The sequence below is a fragment of the Neovison vison genome, chromosome 11, assembly GCF_020171115.1.
Source record: "Neovison vison isolate M4711 chromosome 11, ASM_NN_V1, whole genome shotgun sequence".
NCBI classification, from domain to species: Eukaryota; Metazoa; Chordata; class Mammalia; order Carnivora; family Mustelidae; genus Neogale; species Neogale vison.
Window position 1 is genome coordinate 119,778,116 of NC_058101.1, and position 26,584 is coordinate 119,804,699.

General features: G+C 38.2%; 1 protein-coding gene across 2 annotated transcripts; it reads right to left on the minus strand.

Moving 5' to 3' along the window:
• NUDT9 (nudix hydrolase 9) lies at nt 1-26,584 on the minus strand. 2 transcript variants are annotated; one of them, XM_044224564.1, is made up of 8 exons: nt 26,505-26,584; nt 18,264-18,503; nt 15,039-15,134; nt 12,519-12,605; nt 7,635-7,746; nt 3,585-3,731; nt 1,622-1,706; nt 1-800 (listed from the first exon to the last, which is right to left on the minus strand). In XM_044224564.1, the coding sequence occupies exons 2-8, from the start codon at nt 18,458-18,460 to the stop codon at nt 616-618; spliced, it is 909 nt and encodes a 302-aa protein (XP_044080499.1). In that variant the 5' UTR covers nt 18,461-18,503; nt 26,505-26,584; the 3' UTR covers nt 1-615. The 2 variants fall into 2 exon arrangements, with proteins under 2 accessions (XP_044080499.1, XP_044080498.1); XM_044224563.1 differs by lacking the exon at nt 26,505-26,584 and adding an exon at nt 25,900-26,159.

A 26,584-nucleotide genomic window follows, 5' to 3' on the forward strand; every position in this document is an offset into this window, starting at 1 on the left:
TTCATTGACCTTGATCTTTATTGACTAAAAGAGTGACTGAAACTTCCTCAAAACACGGATTCTAAAGTCAAGAAAAATATATAAGGTTTCCATTTTGAAAATTCCAAGATTCCAAATTCCAAGATTACATAAAACAAAATATGAGGCAAATAATTTAAAGATAGATTAGACAATGGTGATGCTCCTCCTAAAAGGAGCCTGATGTGGCAGGAACATCCTTCAGACAACAGAAGATCAACAGAAAAAAAAAAAATGATAAGTAAGAACTAGATGGAAAACAGAAGTTATGGCTGACCATAAATTTATCTTTATTCAGATTATGATTCTTGAGCGAGCATCAGTTGTTTAGACTTGGTTTAAGCTATGCTTAATTAGAACACATACAAAATGATTATTTATATTGCTTTTGATTGGAAAGCAGAAAATTCTGTGTTGCATTTCACTATATTTACTAATTATATTCTGATACGAACTTCTAAATGCAAATAGCTCTGAAAGTGAATAAAATAAATTCCAAGTGACCAACACTGCCCTCCTGTAGGACGAGCTCTGTGATGCTGCCTTCTTTTCAGCACATGCCCCTTTGCTGGCTCATGGTTCCCACAGTGATGTGGGCTACAACCCGCGGCACTCGGTTTCAGTTTCAGAGTCCTCGCTCCAGTGTGCATCTCGCTTTTCGGCCACCAGTTTGATGAACTGAGAGTGACTGGCATAAAGCTGGAGTTGATCACTGATGTCCACCCATTTCACTTTTCCAGCATCATCGCCAGCTTCTAGGGTAAGGTTATCCATTACCTCACCTGTTACCAAAGAAAAAAAATATCACCAAGAAAAAGTTTTTCAACATAATTCTGTAGCTTCAAGTAAATGTGGCCCAGTCCATTAAAAACTAGAATGTTCCAAATCTTCGAAATGCCCCAATTTTAATCAAGTTTCTAAATTTTTTAAAGAAAGATTTTATTTACTATTTACTTGAGAGAGAGAGAGCACGAGCAGCGGGAAGGGCAGAGGGACAAGCAGACTCTGCGCTGTGTGCAAAGCCCGAAGTCAAGCTTGTTCCCAGGACCTGAAATCATGACCTGAGTTGAAGCCACTTTAAATGAGCCACCCAGGTATCACCCCCCAAGTTCCTAAATTTTAAGTAGAGGCACAAATAAGGAAGCTTTTCTCTTTGAAAAGTAAGAATATCAGCCTTTAAAAAAAGAGTTCTATTAAATAAGTATGAAAACTTATGTCAAAATAAATTCTAGAGGGATTAGAGATTTAAATGTATAAAAAATAAAACAATTATTGGCAATTCATTTTACACCATTAAGGTAAGTGGGCCTTTCTAAGCATGACCCCAAACCAGAAATCATAAATGAAAATATTTATAATTGTATTTACAAATAAATATAAATATTAAAATAATATAATAATATACTTATCAAAAAATTAAAAGTAATGCTGCTCTCATTCACTATTGTACATTCATTACTTATGAATGTAAATGGCATATTTCTGTAAGAAAATTTGCCAATGCTATCAAGAGCTTTGAAAAAGCAAATGCTCTTTGATGAGCATTCATTCCACAAGTATCAGGGTGTCTCTTACCCAGTTTAATAAACATAAGTCAGTTTACCTGTTTCATCATGGTAGTTCACAGCTTCTGTCTCCATCCATGCATTATCAGTGTTTCGAGGATCATCAACATATCCCTTATATATCTATTTTTTAAAAGGAGGCAGAAAAAAAGTGTAAAATGAAACACAAATGGGGCGAGCAGATGTGTGTTACCTTCATTGGAATCAGAAATGTAAATATCCTGTTGCAAAACAGTGTGCATAAATATTCAGGAGGCAATAATTACACATTTATTTAGGATCAAAGAACAGCAACTAAGGGTACACAGATTTGGGTAGCAACCCACTGTCCCACTAGGGAGCAAAGTCGGGTTTTTTATTTTTTTATTTTTTTATTTTTTCTTAAGATTTTATTTATTTTGACAGAGAGAAAGAGAGAGCACAAGCAGGAGGAGCCGCAGAGAGAAAAGAAACAGGATCCCAGCTGAGCAGAGAGCCCAACAGGGAGCTCGATCCCAGGACTCCGGGATCATGACCTAAGCCAAAGGCAGACACTTAAATGACTAAGCCACCCAGGTGCCCCAATTCAGGCTTTTTTAAAGCTAAAAAGAAAATGCTTGTAGAAGTTGTTTACAAGGAATTCTGACGCATTGGTACAGAAAACCAATCGTGGCTGAATATAATCAGTTGCTGAGCCTGTCACTAAGCAAGTCTGTTCTTTAGCAAGTTGCAGGTGTTTGTATAGTCTTTGGAGTATTTGTGGTTTGGCCCAGTTTAAAAGTTCAGGGCTCCACCTGGTGAAGAACACAAGGCCCAGCTCCTAAAGGCCTCTTAGCTCCATTTTAAAACCTCTTGACATAACTGACTCCATTATTTCACCTTTCATAAAGAAATGTAAATATCACAGAACCTTTCATGTAGCATTCTATATGCTTGTTTTAAATTTCCCAGGAAACAATATTATCCAGAACCATCTGAGTCAGTTTTAAAATTCACAAGACCCTCAGGGCGCCTAGGTGGCTCAGGTGGTTAAGCATCTCACTCTTGATTTCAGCTCAGGTCATGATCTCAGGGTTGTGGGACTAAGCCTGGCATTCTGTCTCCCTCTGTCCCTTCTCCCACCCCCTCATGTGAAAATAAAAAATTCACAAAACCCTCAACTCCACAGACTTTAATTTCATAATTTGGGAATTATAAAATTCCCAGTCACATTTGGGCCATATGACTTTTTTAAAGGCTCTATAAGTATTACTCTGTTTTAGTAATTTCTGCAATTATAGTTTCAGACATACAAAGATTCTTTTAGTTATAAAGAGATCTATAAATAAATTTGGTAAAGACTAATATTTAAGCTCTTAATACATGAAAAGACTTGGATCTAGCCATCTAACACAAATGCAACCAAAAACCTGAACATAAATAAGAAATCCCAATTCTAGAAAGGAAACATAGCAAGTAGAACAAAAGCCAGCATAAAACAGAAGAAACTCTGTAGTACTTTTTCTTATCATCAGTACACATATACTGATGTGTACTTTTTTTAAAATTACAAAGGGTATGTAGACAAAACAGAGGTAAGACTTAAATGGTTATCCACCAAAAAAACTCTGAATAACATAACTTAAAATGTAAATGTCTTTGTAAACAGCCAAATTCATATAATTTTTTTTTAAAGGCTCTCTGATAGATGGGTGAGCTCAGGGTCACATTAGCTAACATGTAGTCCAAAGAAAAACTCAGAGGAAATAAATGTATTCTAATGAAATTGGCCTAAAGTTGGGCTATAAAACTTTAAGCAGAACTGTGTTTCAGTGAAGATCTACTGAATTTAAGTTGTGTTTAGCAATATGTATTTCAAATACACGGTAATTCACTTTATTCAGAGAATAAACTACCAGATTTCCAGGTGAACTTTTAAATAATTTTCAGAGTCCAGAGTGCTAACCATTACACTATGGAACCTTAAATAATTTTCATTCATCCATGGGGCTAAGTCCCTTCAGAGGAACCACCTTTTCTTACCACTAGATGTTCCTGGCTGAAGAGCTTGTGCAACTGTTCCTCTAATTCTTTCTTTTCCGCTCCAGATTTCTGTAAGGAGTTGAGAGCTTCTTCGCCAAACTCTCTTTTAAGTGCAGCACTAATCTTCTCTCCAGGATCCACCATCCCCTAAGAGTCACATTTTAAGGGGAAAAAAGGTAATACGCCTTAACTCATGCAACAAATATTTACTGGGTGATACAGTAAACATTGTTCTAGCTGCCCGTAATCATGATCCCCATTCTCCTATGCTATGTTCTCCTGTAAACCATTTGATTCTAGGAGAAGCAGCCAGTCAGGGTATTCCATGTATTTGACCACAGTAACTGGTTCAAGGTTAGTCTATGGTAAACTGAGCCAAACAGACCTCTTTCCTGGTACCTTCCAAACTCAAGCTAAGGGGGAAGGCCTGGAGGCAAGGAAGAATACAGCAAGCTAATACTTCCCCATTGTTCATTCCAATCCATTTTTGTCCTACAATGGAAAAAACCCTTCTTGCAGATAGCAGTATATGTATAAAGTGTCGTCCTCTTACCAAACTATCTCCATTTCATAATATGGCATAAAATATAAAATCCTCTACTGCTAAAAAAATTTTTAAATGTAAAAACAAAAAAACAAAAAAAACTCTGCTGGGGGCACCTGGGTAGCTCAGTTGGCTAAGCTACTGCCTTCAGCTCAGGTCATGATCCTCAGGTCATGGGATGGAGCACTGTTTTGGGCTCCCTACTCAGCGAAGAGTCTGCTTCTCCCTCTGCCCCTGTCTCTCTCTCTCTTAAATAAGTAAACCTTAAAAACAAAACAAAACAAGGGGCGCCTGGGTGGTTCAGCGGGTTAAAGCCCCTGCCTTCGGCTCCAGTCATGATCCCAGGATCCTGGGATCGAGCCCCACATTGGGTTCTCAGCTCAGCAGGGAGCCTGCTTCCTCCTCTCTCTCTCACTGCATTTGTATCTCTGCCTGCCTCTCTGCCTACTTGTGATCTCTATCTGTCAAATAAATAAATAAAATCTTATAAAAATTAAAATTAAAAATTTTTTAAAAACACCTCTGTTGCACACCCATTTTACTTTTTTAATAACTTTTTAAATTTTTTATTAACATATAATGTAATATTAGCCCTAGGGGTAAACTCTGTGACTCACCAGGTTTACACACTTCACAGCACTCACCATAGCACATACCTTCCCCAATGTCCATAACCTAACCACCCTCTCCCTGCCCTTCCCCCCATCAACCCTCAGTTGTTTTGTGAGATTAAGAGTCTCTTATGGTTTGTCTCCCTCCAGATCCCATCTTGTTTCATTTTTTTCTTTTCTTACCATACCCCTAAGCCCCCAATTCTGCCTCTCAACTTCCTCACATCAGGAGATCATACGATAATTGTCTTTCTCTGATTGATTTATTTCACTCAACATAATACCCCTAGTTCCATCCATGTTGTCTTGTCGCAAATGGCAAGATTTCATTCCTTTTGATGGCTGCATAGTATTCCATTATATATAATGGAATATATATATATATATATCTCAATCACACATCTTCTTTATCCATTTGTCTGTTGATGGACATCTAGGTTCTTTCCATAGTTTGGCTATTGTGGACATTGCTGCTATAAACATTCAGGTGCACATGCCCCTTCAGATCACTGCATTTCTATCTTTAGGGTAAATACCCAGTACCATGACTGCCGGGTCGTGGGGTACTACTTTTAACTTTTTGAGGAACCTCCATGCTGTTTTCCAGAGTGGTTGCACCAGCTTGCATTCCCACCAACAGTGTAGGAGGGTTCTTCTTTCTCCGCATCCTAGCCAGCATCTGTCGTTTCCTGACTTAACTAGTCATTCTGACTCACTGAGGTGGAATCTCTTTGTGGTCTTGATTTGTATTTCCCTGATGCCAAGTGATGTGGAGCACTTTTTCATGTGTCTGTTGGCCATTTGGATGTCTTCTTTGCAGAAATGTCTGTTGATGTCTTCTGCCCATTTCTTGATTGGAATATCTGTTCTTTGGGTGTTGAGTTTGGTAAGTTCTTTTATAGATTTTGGATACTAGTCCTTTTTCTGATATGTCATTTGCAAATATCTTCTCCCATTCTGTTGGCTGTCTTTTGGTTTTGTTGACTGTTTCCTTTGCTGTGCCAAAGATTTTAATCTTGATGAAGTCCTAATAGTTCATTTTTGCCCTCACTTCCCTTGCCTTTGGTGATGTTTCTAGGAAGAAGTTGCTGTGGTTGAGGTTGAAGAGGTTGCTGCTGTGTTCTCCTCAAGGACTTTGATGGATTCTTTTCTCACACTGAGGTCTTTCACCCATTTGGAGTCTCTTTGTTTGTGGTGTAAGGAAATGGTCCAGTTTCATTTTTCTGCATGTGGCTGTCCAATTTTCCCAACACCATTTGTGGAAAAGACTGTCTTTTTTTCATTGGACATTCTTTCCTGCTTTGTCGAAGATTAGTTGACCATAGAGTTGAGGGTATATTTCTGGGCTCTCTATTCTGCTCCACTGATCTGTGTCTGCTTTTGTGCCAGTACCATACTGTCTTGCTGTTGACAGCTTTGTAATAGAGCTTGAAATCTGGAATTGTGATGCCACCAACTTTGGTTTTCTTTTTCAACATTCCTAGGGCTATTTGGGGTCTTTTCTGGTTCCATACAAATTTTAGGATTATTTGTTCCATTTCTTTGAAAAACATGGGTGGGATTTTGATAGGGATTGCATTAAATGTGTAGATTGTAAATATTTTCACAATATTTGTTCTTCCAATCCATGAGCATGGAACATTTTTCCATTTCTTTGTGTCTTCCTCAATTTCTTTCATGAGTACTTTATAGTTTTCTGAGTATAGAATTCTTTGCCTCTTTGGTTAGGTTTATTCCTAGGTATCTTATGGTTTTGGGTGCAATTGTAAATGGGACTAACTCCTTAATTTCTCTTTCTTCTGTCTTGCTGTTGGTGTATGGAAATGCAACTGATTTCTGTGCATTGATTTTATATCCTGACACTTTACTGAATTCCTGTACAAGTTCTAGCAGATTCGGAGTGCAGTCTTTTGGGTTTTCCACATAAAGTATCATATCTGCAAAGAGCGAGAGTTTGACTTCTTCTCTGCCAATTTGGATGCCTTTAATTTCTTTTTGTTGTCTGATTGCTGAGGCTAGGACTTCTAGTACTACACTGAATAGCAGTGGTGATAATGGACATCCCTGCCATGTTCCTGACCTTAGCGGCAAAGCTCTCAGTTTTTCTCCATTGAAAATGATATTCGCTATGGGTTTTTCATAGATGGCTTGATGATATTAAGGTATATACCCTCTATCCCTACTTAAGAGTTTTGATCAAGGAAGGATGCTGTACTTTGTCAAATGCTTTTTCAGCATCTACTGAGAATATCATATGGTTCTTGTACTTTCTTTTATTAATACAAATACCCATTTTAAAATACCACTTCAAATATACACTGACATGAACGTAAAAAAATACACTATTCCTGATGATATTGTGGAACTTTTTAAAAACTACAAGAAACAGTACGTAATAAAAGTTATCTTTTTTTAATGTCTAAAGTTATCAGAATTCAACACAAGAATGCTCTCAGTTTTACTCGGACTTGAAGTAGAGGTTGAATTCTGAAACGGGATCCACCATTTATGAATACCTACTTTATGTCAGGTGCTTTATCACTAGTAATCCCATGAAGTAGATACAATTATCTTTATTTTAAAGAGAAGGGTTTGAACTCCAAATATTCAGCTGTGAGTGGAAAGACCAGGATACAAGCCTATGTCTAACTCCAAAGTCCATGTTCTTTTCCAAAGGTTTTATAATTAGACTCAAATTCTAACACTTTGATGCATCATCTTAAACTTGCTGTTGACAGTGAGATTTCACTGCAGTGAGGAATGACAAAAGAATTCCTGAAGTGGGGAGAGAGGGAAGATAAACGAAGGGTAAAGATTCACACACAATAACCTTGCAGCAAATGAAGCAACTAAGAAGGACTTAAAACATTAATTTGATTTAATTTTAATTCTTACCCCTGGGATTGCCCATTCTCCACAGTCTTTCCTTTTTATTGCAACAAACTGTAAGATGTTTTTCCCAGAAATGGGGTGGGTGATTTTATTTCCACTACTATCCCGTTTCCACCTAAAAATAATAATAGAAAATCGTAACTGATTTAGAGCAAAGAAAAGGACCTGTCTCAAGCCTGAGACAAAGTTTATGTATTTTTCTTTATAACAAGACATATATAAGTCTACTTCAAATCAGCTAGTTTTACCAAAAAATTATTTTGTAATAGAAACACTCTGTATTTACGAACCAAGCCGGATATCTACTTTCCATAAAAGATACTGTATTCTCTGGAATAAAAATTCAGAATATAAATAGTTTTTACTACTTACGTACTGTCAAAAAAAGAAGTTTAAAAGCTGAACAGAATTTAGAGACAGGAGCATAAACTTAAAAAATAGTCCAAGGACATTTTTTAAGAACCACAAGTAGTGTATGGGCACTTGTGGGTGGCTCAGTCAGTTAAGTGTCCAACTCTTGATTTCAGGTCAGGTCATGATCTCAGGGTCATGGGATTGAGCCCCACATTGGGCCCTGTGCTCACTGCAGAGTCTGCTTATCCCTCACCCTTTGCCCCTCCCCCTGACTCTTGCTCACTCTCTCAAATAAATAAAATCTTTTCAAAAAATATTTTAAATAGATAATTCCTTTCAGAATGCACTTCTTCTAACCATATCTTCTTTGCCAGAAATGCTGATACATCTCCCCTTTCCCTTCTCTACCCCCACCACAGCCACCCTCAACACCCAATTTTAAGAATTATTCTAATACAAACTTAGGCAAAGATAAAGACTTTGAACTTCCAGTACTAAACCAAAAAAGAAAGCCTAGTATCTAATCACTGCATGGCATTAGATTCAATGAAATAAATGAGGTGGGTTGGTCTTTTTTTTTTTTTAAGATTTACTTGTTTATTTATTTTTAAAAGATTTTATTTATTTATTTGACAAAGAGAACGCAAGTAGGCGGAGAGGCAGGCAGAGAGAGGAGGAAGCAGGCTCCCCACCAAGCAGAAAGCCTGATGTGGGGCTCGATCCCAGGATCCCAGGATCATGACCAGAGCCGAAGGCAGAGGCTTTAACCCACTGAGCCACCCAGGAGCCCTACTTATTTATTTATTTAAGACAGAGAGACAGATAGGGACAGAGGTAATGGGAGAAAGCATAGGCAGGAAGGAGAGGGAGAAGCAGCCTCCCACTGAGCAGGGAGCCCGACATGGGGCTCGATCCCAGGACCCTGAGATCATGACCTGAGCTGAAGGCAGACACTTAACTGACCGAGCCACCCAAGTGCCCCTAAAAAAATGAGTTTAAATACGAGTTTCCAAATTTTTTAATATAGTGGCTGACTACCAATTCCATCCCATAATTCCTGCCTTGAATGAGCTCATAGTCTAACAGCAGAGCTAGATATGTAGGTGAATAAATAATAAGAGAGAATGACAGTTTGAGGAGTAAATAGAAATGAAAGAACAATTAGTACAAGACACCATCAATTTTTAAGGATGCCAGACACAGGCATAACATGAGGAAGAAACAAAGGTGTAAAATAGTATGTTGTACAGGTGGAGTCTGGCTATATGGCCATCAGTGGGGGCAAGAGGTGTGATGAGGCTAGAGGAGTAGGCAAAGAATTAAACAAGGTCAGCTGCTTAGAGAGCCAGAGAATATTTTTAAGTAGAGTAAAGCCATAAGCAACTGGTATTTTAGAAAGTTCACTCACTCTGACAAAAGTATGGAGGCTGGTTTGGAGGGAAGCAAGACTGGAGGCTAGAAAAGTGTTAACCATGATCCAGGTACATGATGATGAGGATAGGACTGAAGGCAGACATGGTAAGAACAGAGAGAGCACGGGTTTTACTTTTATCTCTTAAAAACCATTTATACACCATTTATTATATACCTGATATTGTTTTAAGTCTTTAATGTATTTATTCATGTAGACCTCAAAACAACCCTATAAGTAACTGACTGCCTTTAATTTACCGACAATGGTATTTCTACATACTATTGATATTCCCTCCCCACTTCTGATAGCCCACACATTCCTGTCTCACCAAAACTAGAAAGAAAATGTTAACACCATTAACTTTTGACCTGATTTTATTCACAATAATATATTATCACTACCCAACACATTTTCATTTTAAAGGATCTAAAGGAATGTCAGATAGTTGTACACGTAGAATCCTAGGAGAGGCACCTGGGAAGAGAAAAATTTAACACTTGCCCTGGAGAGTATGGGCAAGAACATTTGTGAAATTCTATACTATACAATGCTGTTCTGAACCATGAAGTACTTGAAAAAAAAGGGAATGGAATCTTTAAAAGTGACTAGGTGACTCTTTTACTCATTAGTGAAAAACTGGCATAAAAGAACACGCACAATATCTGAAAACAAATACCCGTGATTCAAATTTCAGATCTACAAGATTTAGGTTGAGTCACTTAACCTCAGTGAGTTTTCACTTTCAGATCTATCAAACAGATAGGTTAATACCTACTTTGAGGAGTTTTGTGAAAAGCAAATGGACAAACTAACTTCCTACATTATTCTCTTCCCTCCATTTCTACTGCTCCTCTTCAATTTAAAGGGACTCATTGGTTAACAGATCCATTACCGAGGCAGCAAAGAACATCAACCTAACAACACAGCTGAAAGCTAGACTCTGCCACATGTGGGCTCTTTCACAGCCATGGACCATCTCAAAGCCTTCAGGCATCTCATTTGTATAAGGGCAGAATTAAGCTCAAAATGTCTATTATTTTGAAACAATGCAACACAATCACCACATACACTCCCATATATTTGTTCCACCAAAGATAAAAATAAGCTAATGAGAAGCTAACTTTCAAGTCTCTAGCTTCCCTTTTCTTCCTAGCCCCTTATTAGCATTCCTGCTTCAAATGTTTCACACCTTCCTCATTTTAGCTGGTCTCAGCAAAACTGGAAAGAAACAGATACTGTCATTCATATTTTTTACTTACATTCATTAATAAAAACGTATTAACTCTTCCCATTTCATTTGAACCATAAAGCTTCTAAAGAAATTTGAAACTGATAGGTAGGTTGGCAGGTGGATACGCAGGTAAGCAGATAGGGAGGGAGGTGGACTGGCAGGTGGGTAGGTGGATAGATGGATGAAAGATAAGTCAGGGGTGGGGGGTGGGATAAAGATCTCTTTTGACAGGAGAACTGAAAGGGCAAGCAGGCAAATAAAATGGGACAAATATTGGTGCCTCTTCCACTAACTTGAAAATAAGGGAAATAAGCTACTTTCCTAGAGTTAAACTATGAAATCATATTCTTAGATCAGAGAAAAACAAAGTCTCCTGAAAGAAAGAAAGGCCCTCAAAATATCAAAACTAAAGAAGTAAAAATATTGAGGGTATTTGCATTATTTAAAGGAAAGTAACAGGGGCACCTGGGTCGCTCAGTGGGTTAAGCCTCTGCCTTCGGCTCATGTCATGATTCCAGGGCCCTGGGATTGAGCCTCACATCGGGCTCTCTGCTAGGCAGGGAGCCTGTTTCCTCCTCTCTCTCTCTACCTGCCTCTCTGCCTACTTGTGATCTCTGTCTGTCAAATAAATAAATAAAATCTTTAAAAAAAAATAAAATAAAGTAAAAAAATAAGGGGAAGTTAACAATTACATGTGAGAAGGGAATTGGTAAGTGAAGACATCCTAAAAATAAAGAAATTAAAAGAATGACAGAGATGATACAATATTCCAGATGTGCTGGAAAGATGATCCCCACGGAGACAGTCAAGTACATATAAACACTGGATTCACCTACCTTCTTTATTCTGATTCATGCTCACCAAGGGGCCTTCCGAATACAATCTGGCTTACCAGATAGACCTCCCTCAGGAAGAGAATGCCTGTCCCCTGCTCTGAAATCTTCATTGGCTCCAGTTCACACTCCTTAACTCTGGCATTTAATATTCTCCACAATAAAATTGCACAAAAATTAAATAAGCTTAATTACCCACTATTCTACAAAAATCTTCTGCTTCAACCAAGCTGGTTTTTCACTGGCCCTCAGTACTCAGATACTACTACAAGCCACCTTCTTGGCTCTCCTGCTGTCCCGCTATCCAAGCTTCAAGCTCAGCTCAAGACCACCTCCTTAACAATGCCTTTCTTGGGTGCTCCAGTTTACCATCATCATGACCCACATCTAATCTAATGGGGTGGGGGGCACAGAAGGAGAAGGAGAGAGAAGAATTTAAGCAGGCTCCATGCCCAACACAGAGCCCAATGCAGGGCTTGAGCTCAGGACCTGAGATCATAACCTGAGCCAAAATCAAGAGTCAGACACTTAACCTACTGAGCAATCCAAGCACCCGTCATCTAATTTTCTAAAGCATCCTGTTATCACCCATGTTACCTGACATTTTTTTTTAACCTTGACATGTTTTCTGATTTCATATTTTTCATCTTGCAAATGAAGCCATAGCTCTTCTGTGACAGGGAGCTGAAACTTAAGATTCTTTTACTTTTTTATATCCTCCAAAACACCTACTCAATTCTGTGAACAAACAGATGTTCAGTAAATACCAGGTGAGTTAACTTTGTTCAGATAATGCCTAAAACTTCACACTTCACACTTCATACTGATAGAAGCTTCACACTTCTATCAGTATGATTTCACATGAAGTCCCTTTAAAATATAGATTTCACAAGTATACCTATATACATACATGTATATATACAATCACACATACTTATGCAAGTATACATTATATATACACAAACATACATACATGTATATATGTAAACATGTGGTTACAGTCCATATTTCTCCAATCACTTGGCTCTCTGCTACTGAAATGTTTTCATTCTTACCTGGTTATGATGGGATCCGCAGCATGATTTGGGCCCCACCGCCCCAAAAGCCCCCGGCCAACCAGTCCTGTCCGTCCTGCAGGATTTCTGGGACAAAAAAGGTAAAAACAATTGAATGTGTCCATCTTTTTTAACGTAACTTGATATGGCCCAGAAGAAGGCAGTAAGTACAGTAAGAGGGAAATGATATCTCATCTCAAATCCACTAGCATTATCACATATCTGGCACTAAAATTACGTATTTCCTTACACTGTTATTTAACTTTTAGTGTGCATGTCTGAGCTGTGAGCTTGAACCAGGAGAAGATCTCATTTTCAAAGTCATTCTCAATATGAGAACTTTTTCAGTTTTCATCTATATTCCTAAATTTAAACCAGCACTTCTCTGGACTCGTACAACAGGGCAAACAAATGGTCGTACCTAGTCATCATCTATCTCTACAACAGTGATGATTTATCTTTCAAGATACCCATTCTCATCTTCACTTTCTCACCACTCCCTTTTCTTAACTCCCATCTCATACAATCCTTCTCATGAAGTAGCTGTTACTTTTTTAAAATTCATTTTAAGTAATCCCTATGCACAATGTGAGACTCAAACCCATAACCCCAAGATCAAGAGTCACACATTCTTCCACCCTTATTTTTGTTACTTTTAAAAGTCCATTTATTCTCAGTGGGTTCTGGACGTTTATTACCAATAATATATATTTTGTATCATATAATGAGGTAGTAGTATTATTGAGGGTTTCAATATTTTTAAAGGAAACGATTTTATAAAAATGCCAACTTACTGTTTAACCAAATAGCACAACCCAATGTTAAAAAAATCTATCAGGTAAACATGGCAACACTCATGCGTAATTTTATTCCAGTCATTATTCCTTAATGTTCAACTTTCATTATGTACAAGTAAAACACTGTAACCTACAATCTTACCTTATTATGATTTTATCTTTTGTTCTCCCAATACATGAATGTAAATAAACACAGAGCCCAAATTTTCCCTATCATCCATCTCTTTTTATTCTGGTTTTCCCTGTTGACTATTATGCAAGTTGAATGAGTTTTGCTATTGTTTTTGTACCAGGCTTTGAAATATTTCAGCAAGACTTACAAATAAAGACAAGGCACCTGGCCAGGTGACAACAGTTTTACTTTTCAAGCTCACAGGGGGAGGGACAAGGCGGCCAACAACTATGTTTTATTCCATGTAACCAGACACCCCTGAATAAAAATGATCAAAGCCAGTATTAAGAAAGAGAATGTTAGATTTGTAGATGGCTAAGCCTCTAACTTGTACATCAGAAACTATGGATAAGACACATAGACTATCCTGTAGCCTGAGAAGCAGAAAAAGTTGTTTGCAGTGAAAGAGAAATAAATGCAACATGTACAGAAAGCAGAGATGGATTTTCAATTCCCGCCCTTTCCTAAAGTTAGCTGCATTTATGCTTCAGCCTCCTTGAGATGATCCTATCAACCTAAAGTTCACCTGTTACTCAGGCAAGCTAGAATTGTTTCTATTAGTCAGGCTCCTGGCTAAAACAATATGCTATCTTGCCTTTGCTGCCTTTCTTTTTACATGGGTATGTATCTTTTAACATATATTTTTAAATATATCTTTTAATATATTCTATCCAGAAAAAGAACCCAAGGAATAAGTCAAATGCAGTGTTATTAAAAAGATCCAATAAAGGACGCCTAGGTGGCTCAGTGGGTTAAAGCCTCTGCCTTCAGCTCAGGTCATGATCCCAGGATCCTGGGATCGAGCCAGAGTCAGGCTCTCTGCTCAGCAGGGAGCCTGCTTCCCTTTCCTCTCTCTCTGCCTGCTTCTCTGCCTACTTGTGATCTCTGTAGGTCAAATGAATAAATAAAGTCTTAAAAAATAAATAAATAAATAAATAAATAATCAAAAGATCCAGTAACACAGAAAAGTGAAGCTATGACCAAAGACTGAATTTAGCAAAACTGAAGAACCAGGTTATGATAAGAGGAGCACTATCACTGCCTTGTCCTTGAGGAACTAAGAATACAATCACACTTTTCCAAGGTAAGAAGTGTGACTACAGATCTCTGCTCTTTTTTTGTTTTAGATGAGGCATGCTAATTTTCACAGTTCTTCCTAACTTTTTTAAAGTAATACCTACACCTAATGTGGGTTTTCAACTCACAACCCCCAAATCAAGAGTCACATGCTCTACTGACTGAGCCAGCCAGGCACCCCTCCATTCTGTTCATTAACTCAATTATTTCCACCTTCAAAGTGGAGTTACAAAAAAGTGCAATCAAATCCTGCTTCTCCCACTTACTGTATGCAAACTGCTTACATTCTCTCTCCTTATCTATAAATGGAACTAAAAATATCCACTCACAGGGTTATTGTAGTGTTTTAATTAGATCACACGTATAAATTCTTCTGTACATTGTCTGGCCACATACAAGCACTCGATAAATGTTAACTGGGTTTTCTACCCTTAGAAGACCCATTATTGTAAGATATCCATCCCCAGTACCTACCTGGGTCTTCCATTTTCAATCTCATACAAACCATTCTGGCTCTTTCTCTCAACATGCCCATCTTTTTCATTAAACTTGGGAGAGAAGTTACTTTCACTGGAATGAGAATATGAAAGCAAAATATGAAATAATGGCCTAATACTACCAAGAGCTCACTAATGCCAATCAATCTGTTATTTATAATAAAGTATGCTTGAAACTTAATTTTTTAAGAGCAAGTTTTCATTTACAAATCCATCTTATTCCTTTGGAACAGGTTCTTAAAATAAGTGTTTACCGAAACACCTTATAATACAAGGATGTGTATTATAACCCCTCTAGGAAAGACTATACAGAAAATCTGCTGCTCCTCCCACATGCTACAAAAAAAAGTCTACATTACTATTAGCAAAGAGGAATTGTCTGTGGGCACAATACGGCAACTGGTGGTTTCTATGTGGATCGCAAAATAAGACCCTTTCTGATATCTTGATGTTTTTACTGTCTCAAAGTAATTTTAATTTCCTCAAATATATACTAGCTAATATTTTCATCAAAATAAACCCACAAAACAGTGAATTTACCCTAAAACTTTGTAACAACTATGATGTAGACTAAAATAGATATATGCTGGAAATGTTCTAAATCTTGATCTCCATGGTAAAGCCATATAAACATAAAATCGTTCTGAGCTATAGAAGCATACATAAGAAATGTGCACTCTACTGTATCCATCATTCCTCAATAAAAATATTTTTAATGTAAATGTAAATAAACTACTTCCCTCACCATTAGGAAACCAGTGACATAACTGCATTGATAGTGAATAGTTGTATAGCACTACATTGTTCATAGGCAGTTCTGACCTAAGTTTTAGGTTTTTTCTTGTTTTAACTTCAATAAGTGAACAAAGAAGTATTTGTGCTCTATTATGGAAATAAGTTCCAATTTGAACGATCAGACATTTTTTCAAGACTTCTAATCAATCTTCCATCTAACACACAAATAAAAAGAATTACATGGTAAAAATCATGACATTATAAAACCAGTGTTACAATGCTTTGGGGACTCCAGATACTCACCACTGGGGAAAAAAAGCATGAAACTAATCATAATTGAAATATTAATGTTAGTAATAAAGCTTTAATGTTAGTAATAAAGCTTGACTTAGATGGTGATATAAATTCAACTCCTAAAAAATAAACTGAATGAAAATGTAAGACAATGTATTCAATCTTCCTGTTCACACTATATAGCACCCTTGCTGACACCATTAATTTTAATTGTACATGATGTATATGTAAAATACTCTAAAAATGGGGGAAGTAGAATTCCCTGAGGCTCCTGATATCTCCACAAGTTAGCTTCATGATTAATAATTCAAGTACTATCACGAAGTTACAAGTACATCTTCAGATAAAATTTAAAAATTGTAGGTCAAAATCAAGTCACAGCAGTAAGACCATGGTAAAGTTTAACCTAATGAACTAACTAGCAACATTTTTTACTTATCCGACTAATAATCCCTTGGGAAGCATTTATAATAAATTGGCCCATTAAATCAAATTTATAAAACTATTCTAAAACCACGGTAGCAGTTTAGCAGAGTGGTTAAAAGCATGAATCCTAGGAGTCACACAGAGTTCAAGTCCAAGCTTCACCATCTACTGGCTCTGTGACCAGATGTAAAGGGCAACCTTCCTGTGCTTCCATTCTTCGTGTGTGTTTTTTCTACAAGCAGAAATAACAACACTGTCTGTCTTCCAGAATAATTATAAGAATAAAATAATGTTTATAAAACACTTAGTGCAATACTTAGTTCATAGTTAGCACATTAAAAAGTTCTATCATTATATCAATTAAAAGAACATAAACATGGAGCACTGGGTGTGGTGAAAAAATAATGAATACTGTTTTTCTGAAAATAAATAAATTGGGAAAAAAAAACCACATTGAGATATCACCTTACACCAGTTAGAATGGCCAAAATTAACAAAACAGGAAACAACATGTGTTGAAGAGGATGTGGAGAAAGGGGAACCCTCTTACACTGTTGGTGGGAATGCAAGTTGGTGCAACCTCTTTGGAGAACAGTGTGGAGATTCCTCAAGAAATTAAAAATAGAGCTTCCCTATGACCCTGCAATTGCACTCCTGGGTATTTACCCCAAAGACACAGATGTCGTGAAAAGAAGGGCCATCTGTACCCCAATGTTTATAGCAGCAATGGCCACAGTCGCCAAACTATGGAAAGAACCAAGATGCCCTTCAACGGATGAATGGATAAGATGTGGTCCATATACATTATGGAGTATTATGCCTCCATCAGAAAGGATGAATACCTAACTTTTGTAGCAACATGGACGGGACTGGAAGAGATTATGCTGAGTGAAATCAGTCAAGCAGAGAGAATCAATTATCATATGGTTTCACTTATTTGTGGAGCATAACAAATAGCATGGAGGACAAGGGGCATTAGAGAGGAGTAGGGAATTTGGGTAAATTGGAAGGGGAGGTGAACCATGAGAGACTATGGACTCTGAAAAACAATCTGAGGGGTTTGAAGTGGCGGGGGGGTGGGAGGTTGGGGTACCAGGTGGTGGGTATTATAGAGGGCACGGATTGCATGGAGCACTGGGTGTGGTGAAAAAATAATGAATATTGTTTTTCTGAAAATAAATAAATTGAAAAAAAATTTTGTACAAAAAAAAAAAAAAAAGAAGAAGAACATAAACATAAAATGTGAATTGATGTACTTCCATGAATTTAGTCAAAGGATTTTTGCTTGAGTGTTTGTTTTCTTCTCTATCCTTTATCTATCCCTTTTTTATTTTTGTCCCACTGCTCTAATTTTATCATCCTCCTGTTCTTAGTAATCTGAAAAATATTTTCACTACTTCAAATACGAGTCTAGCTATGGTGGAAAATAACCACAAAAGGTATTCTACTGATAACCTAAACAGAACAAATGAAAATAAGTACCACCACTTGCCATTCTATAAAACAACTCCACAGTAAAACAGATTTACTTTTTTGGAAGAATCATCATAATACCCCCAAGAGAACACAAAAATGGACTGTCTTGCTTTAGCAAGCATTCAAGCCAATGTGGAAACTGAGTTCTGACAAAGTCAAACACTAGGTAAAAATAATTTTTCAGCTCTGTCAAAATGATAACTTACAAATACAACCATTCTCTTCACCATCTTACACCCAGCTACCAGCTAATGCCAGCAAATCTGCTCACCTGATCTGAGGATCTGCCCACGTTGGTCCTGCCAAGACAGAAACTGCAGTGTACTCCACAGGATTATAGTCTTGCCACTCAACAAACCAGCCTACTTTCTCATTAGGAACCTGGCTGCGTTGGATTTTTGAACCCGGGTAAGGAGATGTCCGAGCCTTGTTGTGGGAATTCTCTTTGGCACCATTAGAAGTAGACATGATGTTCGAGCTAAGATGAAACCCACAGGATGAAAATGTGTTTCTGAAAAGAAAAAAAGATAAAAAATGTTTTACATAGATACCAATAAAAAAAAATTAAAAATAAAGAACCTAACTCAAAGACCCAAAAACATACTTCTCGATTTCAAAGTATACAAGTCTAACATCTATGAGAAAATTATTTTCAAATATAAGAATTTTTTAAATATTGCCAAATTTTATTAATTGGAACCGACTCATTTTATTTCTCTTAGCTGAGAAAAATGGACAGAAGCTTACCTTTTTTAGAACAAAAGTTGGGGAAGTTATGAAAATTCAACCTAAAAACAAATGTAAAAGACTTTCTTTGAAAATATTCTGTAGTCTAACATATGTATAAAATGTATGGCAAAAATGGCACAAAAAAGAACAAGAAGTGCTACAGAATAATACTACAGAAAGTCAGACTATGATAAATACACGAGTTCTAAACTGATGACAGCATCCCTGCCCTGTTCTCACAATATCAATGATCAGACAAACACCAACTGGCTAGGGTGGTGAAATAAAGTCAATGTGCTGTGTGTCCTTGTTTCATACACTGGTAAGTACACAGTTATCATTTCTGAAGTATTCCTTACCAGAATGTATGACCAGAATCGAAAACATAAGGAAATAATAGAATAGAATCAGTTCAAGGGACAGCTTGCAAAATAAATATGTGTACTCTTTCAACGGGTAACAACATCATGAAAGATGGAGGACTCTTCCAGATAGATGCAGACTAAAGAGACATGAAAACTAAATGCAATCAATGATCTGGGATTGGTTCTTGAACCAAAAAAGGAAAAAAAAATTTTTTTGCAAGACAGTCGTGAAATTTGAATGGGGTTATATAAATACTATTATTTTTTTAAGGATTTTATTTATTTATTTGTCCGAGAGAGAGAGAGCACAAGCGGGGGAGCAGCAGGCAGAGGGAGAAGCAGGCTCCATTGTGGGGCTCAATCCCAGGACCTCAGAATCATGACCTAGGCCAAAATAACAGATGCTTAACCAACTGAGCCACTCAGGCATCCCTATAAATAATTTTAAAAGGTGATGCAAAAACCGTATTTATTTACTCCTGACAAAGAAACACTTGGGAGACAGCAGCTTTGTTGGTGAATTCTATAAAACATGTAAAGAATTAACACCAATCCTCCTCAGATTCTTCCAAAAAAACTGAATATATCTAATTTTTTTCTGTGAGGCCACCATTATTATCCCGATATCAAAGCCTGACAAAGACACTACTAGAAAACCAGAAAACTATAGACCAATATCCCTGATGCACATTGATGCAAAAATCCTCAACAAAATAATAGCAAACAAAATTCAAGAGCACATTTAAAGGATGAGACATGATGACCAAGTGAGATTTATGGGAATGCAAGGATGTTTAAACATATAAAAATCAGGGACGCCTGGGTGGCTCAGTCAGTTAGACTGCTGCCTTCAGCTCGGGTCATGATCCCAGCGTCCTGGGATGGAGTCCCGCATCAGGCTCCTTGCTCGGCAGGGACCCTGCTTCTCTCTCTGCCTCTGCCTGCCACTCTGTTGTGCACTCTCTCCCTCTCTGACAAATAAATAAATAAATAAAATCTTAAAAAATAAAAAACAAAAATCAATCAAAGTAATACACATTAACAGAACAAAGGAAAAAACCACACGATCATCCCAACTTATACAGTAAAAGTCTGCCATAATCCAACACCCTTTCACAATAAAAACATTAAAAAAACTAGGAATAGAAGAAAACTACCTCAAATAAAAAGCAAAAAAAAAAAAAAAAAAAGAAGAAGAAGAAGAAAACTATATCAACATATTAAAGGCCATATACAAAAAGCCCATTTTTTGGTGTGATAGTGAAAGACTGAAAACTTCCCAAGATCACAAAGAAGGGACCCCAAACAGTCCCTTGAAAACGAAAAAGTTGAAGTGACATACTTCCTAATTCCAAAACTTACTATAAAGCTATAGTAATCATAACAGTGTAATACTGGCACAAAGACAGACATATAGATCAATAGGACAGAATGGACAGCCCACATATAAACCCTCATAGACAGTCAAATGATTTTTGACAAGGGTGCCAAGACTATTTAACAGGAAAGGACAGTCTTTTCAACAAAGAGGGCTAGGAAAATTAGATATCAACATGCAAATGAAGATGGTCCCTTACTTTATAGCATATGTAAACCCTAATGCAAAATGGATCAAAGACCCAAACATAGGCCTAAAACTATAAAACTCTTAAAAGAAAACATACAGGGAAAATTTCATGTCACTAAACTTGACAATGATTTCTTGGATATAACCAAAAGCACAGGCAACAAAGAAAAATAGATAAACTGGACTATAACAAAATTAAAAACTTCTGGGCATCAATAAGCAGTCACTGGTTTTAGATATACCCTCACATCACCCGGGGTTCCCAGTATTATAAAAATGAAGAGTAACTGGGGTGCCTGGTCGGTGAAGTATCAGACTCTTGATTTCAGCTCAGGTCATGATCTCAGGGTCCTGTGATGGAGCCCCTCCTTGGCGCTGTGCTCTGTGGGGAGTCTGTTCGAAAACTGTTCTTTCTCCTTCTCCCTCTGCCCTCTCCCCCCACTGACACACAATCTCTAAAATAAATCTAAAATAAAATAAGTAAATCTTTAAAAAAAGAGAGAGAGAGTAACTGGTAAGCAATTTTACATTGTTGTAGTGGCATCTATCAAAAATAGCTCTTGTAACTTCCAAAGAATATAGTTTGGTTTTTTAACTTGGAATATTTGTTTATTAATTTTGTTAATTTTTACCTTAATTGGAATTTGGTTGACACATGATGTTGTATTATAAAAAGCATAGATGTTTATTCCTTCCTTCCCAAATCCCACTGAAAAGAGATAAAGATGTACAAAAGGCAACAAAATCCACAGCAGGAGAGAGAATAGAACACTCTGAATAAGAGTGTTCCAAATAGAACATTTCTGAATAAGAGATTGTAACCAACTCTGAAACACTGAAATTTAAAAATTAAATAAAAATTTTTTAAAAAGAGATTGTAACCAATTTTAGGTAGAAAGTGGATGGGTTAATACTGACCCACAAAACAAAATACAACAAATTATATTTGAGAATATGCACAAAAAGCTGGGTAAGAGATGCCATTCCTAAAAGAGGTGGCCTGAGTGGTTTCAAGCTTGGACTAGTGGGCCCAACTGTCTTAAGTGTGCAGTGGGGCAATAACCATGGAAATCGGTCACCCTCCTTCCCCAAATAAAAAGTTGGCATTAGTTATGTCTGCCCCTGGAATAAAACCAAAAAGTTAAAATGGAAGACTAGAACCCCTATTGTGAATACTGGTGTTATAGAATACAGCAGCAATTTAGGCTTAAAATCACCACAGTTCACATGAGGATATACAGTTAAGGCAGCTATGCTCAGCAGAGAATTCACTCCACTAGTATAAATCCTGGAAAGGGGAAGGCGAGCATTCCCAGCCTGTGCACTGGCTACCTGCTCACACACACTCACCTGAAACCTTCCAGTCTATGTGCCAATGTTCTATCAGTCCTCCCATTTAGAGAAAACAATGTCTATTACCTACATTAATCAAAATATAAACCAATAACTGGTGCCCCCCAGATGTTTAAGAAAAAACAGAAGGAAAAAGGACTGAAAAGTAACAGGACCATTGACACCTAACAGTTAATTCATGAAATAGAAGATAATTTATTTTAATTATCATTTTTACAGATTCAGAAGTTTTCATATCCATAAAATACGAAAAGGCTGCTATTAAGAAGAGCAATTAGAGAAAAAGAAGTTCTTGTCAAAATTGGCAACTCAATAGAACAGATGACACAATAGATGAAGTCTGAATTAGTAATCTGGAAGATAAATTTGAGTAAAATCTCTAAGAACACCATACAAAAAGGACAAACGAATAGAAAATGAGAGAAAAAAAGAACCAAGAGGTTTAACCCAGAAGGTCCAACAGTTATCACAAGAGTCCCAGGCTGGGGGGAGGGGGAGACAGGACAAAAACGGGGGGATAGGGGGGAATGAAGAAAATTTCCTTTTGCTCAAAGTAAACAGGACATGCCAAACGAGAAGAATTTCTTGAAAACCATTCCTAGAGACATCAAACTCGTTCGTTACTCTGTACCTGGCATAATATCTAGGACCTCGTGTTTACTGAACAATGAATTAAGGGGGGGGGGGGAAACCTGCTAGAACTTGTACAGGAATTCGGTAAAGTGTCAGGATATAAAATTAATGCACAGAAATCAGTTGCATTTCTCTACACCAACAACAAGACAGAAGAAAGAGAAATTAAGGAGTCAATCCCATTTACAATTGCACCCCAAACCATAAGATACCTAGGAATAAACCTAACCAAAGAGGCACAGAATCTATACTCAGAAAACTATAAAGTACTCATAAAAGAAATTGAGGAAGACACAAAGAAATGGAAAAATGTTCCATGCTCCTGGATTGGAAGAATAAATATTGTGAAAATGTCTATGCTACCTAAAGCAATCTACACAATACACATTTAATGCAATTCCTATCAAAGTACCATCCATCTTTTTCAAAGAAATGGAACAAATAATTTTAAAATTTATATGGAACCAGAAAAGACCTCGAATAGCCAAAGGGATATTGACAAAGAAAGCCAAAGTTGGTGGCATCACAATTCCGGACTTCAAGCTCTATTACAAAGCTGTCATCATCAAGACAGCATGGTACTGGCACAAAAACAGACACATAGATCAATGGAACAGAATAGAGAGCCCAGAAATAGACCCTCAACTCTATGGTCAACTAATCTTTGACAAAGCAGGAAAGAATGTCCAATGGAAAAAAGACAGCCTCTTTAATAAATGGTGTTGGGAAAATTGGACAGCCACATGCAGAAAAATGAAATTGGACCATTTCCTTACACCACACACAAAAATAGACTCAAAATGGATTAAGGACCTCTATGTGAGAAAGGAATCCATCAAAATCCTTGAGGAGAACACAGGCAGCAACCTCTTTGACCTCAGCCGCAGCAACATCTTCCTAGGAACATCGCCAAAGGCAAGGGAAGCAAAGGCAAAAATGAACTATTGGGATTTCATCAAGATCAAAAGCTTTTGCACAGCAAAGGATACAGTTAACAAAATCAAAAGACAACTGACAGAATGGGAGAAGATATTTGCAAACGACATATCAGATAAAGGACTAGTGTCCAAAATCTATAAAGAACTTAACAAACCCAACACCCAAAGAACAAATAATCCAATCAAGAAATGGGCAGAGGACATGAACAGACGTTTCTGCAAAGAAGACATCCAGATGGCCAACAGACACATGAAAAACTGCTCCATATCACTCGGCATTAGGGAAATACAAATCAAAACCACAATGAGATATCACCTCACACCAGTCAGAATGGCTAAAATCAACAAGTCAGGAAATGACAGATGCTGGCAAGGATGCGGAGAAAGGGGAACCCTCCTACACTGTTGGTGGGAATGCAAGCTGGTGCAACCACTCTGGAAAACAGCATGGAGGTTCCTCAAAATGTTGAAAATAGAACTGCCCTATGACCCAGCAATTGCACTACTGGGTATTTACCCTAAAGATACAAACGTAGTGATCCAAAGGGGCACGTGAACCCGAATGTTTATAGCAGCAATGTCCACAATAGCCAAACTATGGAAAGAACCTAGATGTCCATCAACAGATGAATGGATAAAGAAGTGGTATATATACACAATGGAATACTATGCAGCCATCAAAAGAAACGAAATCTTGCCATTTGTGACAACATGGATGGAACTAGAGCGTATCATGCTTAGCGAAATAAGTCAAGCGGAGAAAGACAACTATCATATGATCTCCCTGATATGAGGAAGTGGTGATGCAACATGGGGGCTTAAGTGGGTAGGAGAAGAATCCATGAAACAAGAAGGGATAGGGAGGGAGACAAACCATAAGTGACTCTTAATCTCACGATACAAACTGTGGGTTGCTGGGGGGAGGGGGGTTGGGAGAAGGGGGGTGGGGTTATGGACATTGGGGAGGGTATGTGCTTTTGGGTAAATTGGAAGGGGAGGTGAACCATGAGAGACTATGGACTCCGAAAAACAATCTGAGGGGTTTGAAGTGGCGGAGGGGTGGGAGGTTGGGGTACCTCAACAACCTCCAAGCCGGAGGAGGTTTGCATGGAGCACTGGGTGTGGTGAAAAAATAATGAATACTGTTTTTCTGAAAATAAATAAATTGGAAAAAAAAAAAAAAAGAAAGAAAGAAAGAAAAGAAAAGAAATCCGACATAAGGAAAGCTCATGATTGGAACAAACATAAATGGAACTAAAACATGATCCATTAGAGGTGATGTAAGCAGAAAGAGTTAGGGGTCCCCAGAAAAAGAAAGACAGATATAGCTTTCTTGGTATAAGAAAAGCCACTTTAGGCAGCGAGCCATCTTGTGAAAAAAGTTAAGATCAAAGAGCCACTATGAGCCTGGAAGATACCCTAAACATACCCAGGACAGTAAATCAGTGGTAAAACTCCCAGGGCTAATTCAAAAGTGAAGATTGACATGTGACATAATCTTGAGTTATCTTTGTAGGATCTAAACCCTTTCCAGCACTCAGACAACCAAATCCAGAGAACTGATGACCTAGACCCCTGTGGGCCCTCATGACTTCCAAGATCCTGGACTCTGTCACCTTCAGATAATTTTGCCCAAATTCCATGCTGAATTCCCCACTGGTCAAGTCCCTTCATGAACATATATGTCCCCTTAGCTTGAAACTTCCCGTTTTGTTGTTTGAGGAGACACTGCTTTGGGAAGTATACGTGGTGTTCTTTTTCACTTGTTGCAAGTAAAACCCTTCCTTTTCCCATTAAAAAAAAAAAAAAAGAGGGGGGAAAAATACAATATAAAAGGAGGAGGCAGTATGAGATACCGTAAATCCCTAAATTTACCCAGGGGTAAAGAGAGAGATGATAAATATATTTTTAAAACGAGGTGGTGAGGAGGAATGACGACTTATACTTTTCATTTTACACCATTTATACTGTTCAAATCTTTAAACTATATGCATGTATTAATTTTCATCACAATATTTTAAGTATCAACCGGGGGGAATGGCACGGGACACCACCACAACCGAACAAGTGCTATTTAAGCTCTCGGAAAACAGTAATACTGGTGACTTATGGAGAATGGCATATTTCAGCATCAGAGACGAAGAAAAATTACTACCACCATTTTTCCTCAAAAGGTAAATAAAACATTTCGGAGTCTTTGTGAAAACGTGAATACCGCGATAAAAACTCAGGATGCACGCAAAGCCTACGGAATCCGCAAGACCGGACGCTGGCTCCACCCACAACCCGAAGACTCCATAGGCAGCACTAGAGAGAAAATACCTGCACACAGGGATGCTGCAACAGCCCGAGGACTTGACAGTCACAGAGGCCAAGGCCACCGAAAGAGACACTGTGGCTAAAGTCTTTCCCAGGATGCGTTCAGCCATCAGCTGCCCGCGGGCGGCTTCGCGGAGCGAGGTCACGCTTAGCTGGGGCCACAGCGTCCGTCCGCCCCACGGCCCCAGGTATCTAGCGGGCACTAGGACCGGGCCGCCCTTCGAGGAAGGAGTATCTACGCCTTTCACAGAAACACACAAGACCGGGAGCTCTCCCCAAATAATCCCCCGCTGGCACCGGCGAGACGAAGGGAACCAGAGTCGCCGGCTACGCGGGCGGTACCAGCGCCGGCAGCCGCGGAACGGCGACGCGGGTCCCGTGACCTCCCGCGTCCGTAACAGCGCTTTACAGCCGCGCCGTAAAGCAAGAACAGCGCCGGCTTCGCAGCGCTCTGCTTTTTCGACCTCCCAGTGTCCGCAGGCGTACTTGGGGTGGAGTGGGGGAACTGTACCGAAAAAGCGCCCGAAAAAGGAGAAAGTGAAAGAAGGGGAGCTGGAAGCGGGGGAAATGGGGAAGGAAAGACAAGTGATTGAAAGAAGGTTGTTTACCTGTTATTTTTGTTTATCGGCAGGAGGGAGTTACAAGCCCCTTCACCCGTAGTGAACAACGGGTGTCCTAATCCTATCTG

Bases quoted from the DNA above. Each gene is read 5' to 3' on its own strand.
- NUDT9 (XM_044224563.1), bottom strand. From the start codon at position 26,006: ATGGCTGAACGCATCCTGGGAAAGACTTTAGCCACAGTGTCTCTTTCG. The intron at 15,135-18,263 runs GTGAGCAGATTT...TTCTCATTCCAG, and splicing joins TGGGCAGATCCTCAGATCAG to TGAAAGTAACTTCTCTCCCA. The intron at 12,606-15,038 runs GTAGGTACTGGG...TTTTTGTCCCAG, and splicing joins ATTGAAAATGGAAGACCCAG to AAATCCTGCAGGACGGACAG.